This window comes from Myotis brandtii, unplaced genomic scaffold (genome assembly GCF_000412655.1).
Source record: "Myotis brandtii unplaced genomic scaffold, ASM41265v1 scaffold1956, whole genome shotgun sequence".
Classification (NCBI taxonomy): domain Eukaryota; kingdom Metazoa; phylum Chordata; class Mammalia; order Chiroptera; family Vespertilionidae; genus Myotis; species Myotis brandtii.
Window position 1 is genome coordinate 37,070 of NW_005357294.1, and position 5,123 is coordinate 42,192.

At 65.0% G+C, this 5,123-nt stretch overlaps 1 protein-coding gene across 1 annotated transcript in view; it reads right to left on the reverse strand.

Annotated features, from left to right (window-relative positions):
• The window catches only part of ZC3H3 (zinc finger CCCH-type containing 3), a gene marked incomplete at its 5' end in the record, with an annotated part of 47,421 nt that overhangs the window by 26,860 nt on the left and 15,438 nt on the right, over positions 1-5,123 (reverse strand). The window contains one exon of the mRNA XM_014538685.1: positions 4,296-4,449. Coding sequence (XP_014394171.1) covers positions 4,296-4,449 — 154 coding nt within the window. The remainder of the gene's footprint in view (positions 1-4,295; positions 4,450-5,123) is intronic.

Here is a 5,123-nt window from a genome sequence, read left to right on the forward strand (position 1 = left end):
TCCTGGCCAGGAAACAAGGCCTCGTCCAAGCAGGGGAGGCCGACTTGGCACAGATGTGAAGGGCACCGGCCTCACCACGTTCAGCTCGCTCCTGCCAAACCAAAACCAACTGCCAATTTGAAGCTGGGCAGAGGCCTGAGGTCTGTCCCAGGAGAAGACGAGGAGGGGCCACGTGCAACGGCACGGTCATCGGGGGACGCAAATTAAGCCACGACGAGCCCCATGGCATGTGGAGGAGGTGACACTGAAGAGCCAGCAGCACCCGGCTGTCACGGGACAGAAGGCACCGAGGCCGTGGAGGCGGCAGCTCCACGTGAAGCCACTCTCGCGGCCGCAGGCCTGCACTCGGTCCCAGGCAACCGCAGAGAAGCCGTGTGCCCACAGCTGCGGCCCCGTCCATCCTCACTCAACGCGGAAACAGCTCCAGTCCACGGGGCAGACACTGGAGCGCCCCGGCTGGGGGACCACGCTCTGTGGAGGTGGCTGGTGCAGCGGGGAGGGCAGGGGCTGGGGCTGACGCACCGCCCACAGCACCCGGCAGAGGCCCTGCAGCCAGGGTGGCCACGCAGTCAGTCTCACACGGCTGCACAGAGCCACTCGCACTCCCACAGCCCAGAGACGCTGCACCAAGCACTGGGCCTCTGCTCCCCACAGCGGCAGGTCACGAAAAACAGGGCGGGCTGAGGCTGAAGAGGCGTGGCCGTGACCGTGACCCCAAGCCGTGGGCAGCACTCCCTGACCGGGCCACACTCAGTGCCTGGTCAAGGGGCACCATGTCTCCACTCTCCCCGGAAATCGTGCCTGAACAGAGAGGGGGTGTGAGGAGCAGCGGGGACCAGGTGGACCCGGTCAGTGACCCCGGCGAAGTGCAAACGGGGATCAAAAGTCACCCCAAAAAGTTAAATGTACAATCAGGAGAGAGACAGGCCTGAGCTGGAGTCCCAGGGCGACCGTCCTCCTTCCTCCCGCCCCCTGGCCAGCGGCCTGACTCCTCCTCGTGCCCTCCCGCAAGGCAGCCCTCGCTGTCTGGGAAGCTCTTCCTGGGCCAAGGGGTGACCCGCAGCAGCAGGCACTGCCCCACAATGCACTACACAGCGGGGAGGGGCAGCCTTGGGTCCCCTCAGGCCACAAGCCACAGAGCAGGTCTGCCTCGGGCAGGGCCCTGGGCAGCCGGGTGCCCCCAGAGCAGGCGCTGGGCCAGGGTCACCCGTTAGGTGTTAGGTGGCCGGCACTGCCACGTGTGGCTCCCAGCAGGTCCAGGGCTGGGCCGGCCCCTGCACTTGACCCTGCTCTGCCTCCTGCCCCGCTCCTGGTCTCCTCCAGCCACCTGCTTCCTCCACTGGGGGCGCCCTCTGTGCTGGTCCTCCCAGGGACCCGCCGAGCCTGCTGGCCTCCGGCGCACGGCCAGGGCAGGCAGCGGGCGGTGGGAGCACAGCTCCACGGCCTGATCACAACAGGTCTGGGCACGAGCAGGACGCCCTGCTGTGGACGGAGTGGTGTGTCCCCCAAACTCCTGTTGGTGTGATGGACCTGGAGGCGGGGCCTTGGAGGTGACGAGGGTGGGTGAGGGGGTGAGAGTGGGCCCATGAAGGATTAGGGTCCTCACAGGAGGGGCTCAGCGAGGAGGTGGCCGTGTGCAGCCGGGAGAGGACTAACCGGGGCGCCCTGACCCGAGCCTTCCAGCCTCCAGAGCGGAGAGACGATGTACAGGGAAGTCACTGGCCTGGCTTTGTGATGGCGCCCGAGCGGCCCCACACGCTGCAAACCACACAAACCACTCGTGGCGGCAGCAGCGCAGGCCTCGCTGGCCGCGGAAGGGCATGCCTGGGAGGGGCAGGGGGCGGGAACCTGGCTCTGGGGGGACCTGCCCCTCCCTGGGCTGAGTTCCTCCTTAATGAGACGTCACTTTGGAGAAGCCTTTCAGAGCCTTCAAAATCACAGCCCAAACCCGTCAAGCCGCCCAGAGAGCCCGAGATTCATGGCACAGACACAAAAGTGAAACAAGATAAAGCGAGGCGCCCGGCGACGGCAGTGCCGTGACAGCGCCATTTGTAGCCCGAGGAGCAGCTCAGACGCAGCGGCTTCTGCGCGGCTTGTTTATTCCGCACTTTCACATCAAATGAATTTGGAGAGAAAAAAAGCGACAGGCGGTTTAGGGATATAAGTCACACTTCAGCCTCCGTGCAGATTAATGAACCTGCTGGAAGCCAGCGAGGATGCAGGCAAATCCACAAATCTTACAGCAAAAGCATTCAACCCTCGCTCATGAGCCTCAGCCCTGGGGTGCCCTCTGCTGCCCCCCCAGACCCCAGGCCTGGCAGACCCCGAGCACCAGGGCCAGTTCTGGGCAGCAGTGGTCTGGAGTCCTCAGGGCCCAGCCAGCTCCTGTGGCCCCGGATCCAGGACGTAGGCTGCCTGGGGAGCTTGAAGCTGCAGCGGCACAGGGCAGCAGTCAGCGTCGGGGCCAAGGGCTCGGCCACTGTCAGCGGCTGCAGAGCCTTCCCCTGGTGAAGCTGAAGGCAGCGGGTGGGTGGCATCAGACTGGCCACTGGCCCCGGAGAAGGCCCTTTCCGCTGCCCCGACGAGCCGAGCCCGGCGCGCGCTCCTGACAGGGGCTGGGCAGCTGGCGAGCAGCCACCAAGCAGCCACCGTGCTGAGCAGGCAGCCCCGGTGAGGACACAGGTGGCCTTGGCGAAGGAAGCCCAGCCACTGGCAGCACTCAGCCCGTAGCTCCCGCACCCCCCACCCTGCAGGCCCAAGCCCAGGGCTCTGCGCTCAGCTGTGTCCTGGGTACCTGCTAACGGGCAGACAGGCCTGGGGAGGCAGTCAGGGCGGAGGGAGGCCCACTGAGCACGGCCCCACGCACGCCCTTAGGTAACACACGGCCATCCGGTGGGTTCCCTGTGCCTCCTCCCACAGGGAAGGGACTGAGGCCCGAGAGCCAGGCCAGGGCTGCAGGAGCCAGAGCATCCAGACAGCAAGGCGACTAGGCGAGGGCTTGAGGGGGGGAGCAGCTGGGCCTCCGTCAGGGGCTCACCCCATCCACCTGACCCAAGGTGCGCCCCACACACCTGCCCACCCAGCACACAGGCTCCTCGGGGCCGGGCTGCGCTCCACCCGCTGGGCTTGGAGCTCCGCTGAGGAGCAGGGCAGCATTGCCTGAGGGCGCCCAAGGCCACCGCCCTCCCCGGGGAACCTTCACCCACTGGGCCATGGACACCCCCACCAGGCCCCAGCTGGACCAAAGCCTAACCCTTCCTGGTGCTCAGAGGCTGGGAGGAGAGGCCCACGGACCACCCCGGAGGCGGGGCCTGGCCAGCAGGTGGGCGGAATACCTATGGCGGGAGGGGAGGCAGGAGTAGAACCAATAAATCTGAACCTCATTCACGACGATCTCTTATTAAGTAAATTAATTTAAGTTAATTCAGCGCAATCCTGGCTCCCGATCACAGTGATTTAGTGAGGGGGAAATTGCATTAGGAAAAGGCCACGCTCACCAGACAGAAGAACGGAAGGAAATTAGACCCACTTAGCACTGTGAATTAATATGGAAATAGAAGGTGTAAATTCAACCTTATCGAGAGAGTGAAAATTATCTTCATAAATATGTAGAAATAGCCCCCAAGATGCTTATAAATCTATTTAAAACAAAAATATTACAAAAAGTGCAGTAAAATTAACTTAAAATATACTCCCAGCTCTTGCCTCCAGAGAAGCAGGCGCAGGGCCAAGTTCCCTGGGCCTGGCGGTGCGGGAGGAGGACAGTGGGCGCCACCAGGGCAGGCTGCGTGTCCACATCTGCGGAGGCCGCAGGCGCACCCTCTGCCCACAGCCCAAGCCAGGCGGTCTCAGAGGGCGGCCGACACCACACTCTCAGCCAAGGCAGGTGGCGTGGGGCGGGCTGCGGCCTCCCTCCCGCCCTCAGCAGTCAGTGTACCGACGACAAGATGTCACAGGTCCCAAAGGGCTGCTCAGGGCCCAGCCTCTCACCACAAGGGCCTCCTGAGGGACAGCACAGCCTCCAGCGCCAGCTGATGGCTCGCTGATGCAGGAGGCATGAGCACGTGCGTGAGCGTGTCTGCGTGGTGTGCCGCGTGTCTGCGTGGTGTGCCGCGTGTCTGCGTGGTGTGCCACGCATCTGGGGCAGAAGCTGCTGAACAGAAAAATGAGCTCAATCCCAGCCGGCAAACAGGAGACCAGTGGTAAGCTCGGTGCCCTCGGCCTCAGGCCCGCCTGCAGCCCTGAGCCCCACCAGCCCGGCCCCAGGCCACAGGAGCCTGGGCAGGGCCTCCTACCTGGACAGGGAGAGCCGCCGAGCCCGCCAGGAAGGCAGGGAAAGGGGGAAGGGGGATGCGCTGAAAGGCGACACCGGGGTCTTCTTGACGATGCGGTACCGGGTCTTGATCACTTTGCTGGTGGCCGGGGCCGGCAGGGCGTTCAGGTTGGAGGCTGCAGAGAAAACCCAGACGGGCGGTCAGCGGAGGCTGTAGGGACCTTCCAGCCTGACCCCCGAGGCCATGCACGTCCGCACCAGCCCAGCAGCCTGGGCTCCAGGAGAGCCGGGCACAGGCCTAAGCCTTGACCAGCCACCAGGATGCGCGTGCGGTAGGCGGGGAGGAGGCTAGTGCCCTCAGCAGCACCACCCATGTCCCCAAGCCCGGGGCGGCACCATGGCCGCGAGAGGTCCCTCAGGCAGGCCCGGGAGGCTGGGGGTGCAGGTGGCACCGCACCAGGTGCCCACGCAGGTTTGTGTACTTGGCCACATCTGTGTTCACCGCAGGGTGACGACACCCGGCTTCCTGCCTGCTGAGGGCTCACACAATTGCAGGACCTGCTGTGCCCGAGTCCCTTGCACTTGATGCTGACGATGCCCCCACAGCTCGAGGAGCACGTCTGGGTGCCCTGCTGTCATCACCTGCAGCTGCACTGCCCAGATCACTGATCTGATGCCCGCCTCCCCCTGCGCCCACCTGCCTGCACAGCGCCTTGGGCTCTGCTCCCAGGGGCTACCGGCAAGGCCCCAGCACAGGGCTCCTCAGGGTTCCGCCCAGAGACCCCCACACCGGCAGCTCGGCCAGGCAGCCCATCAGTGGGGAGAGGCGGGCAGAGGCCGGGGGCCCCTG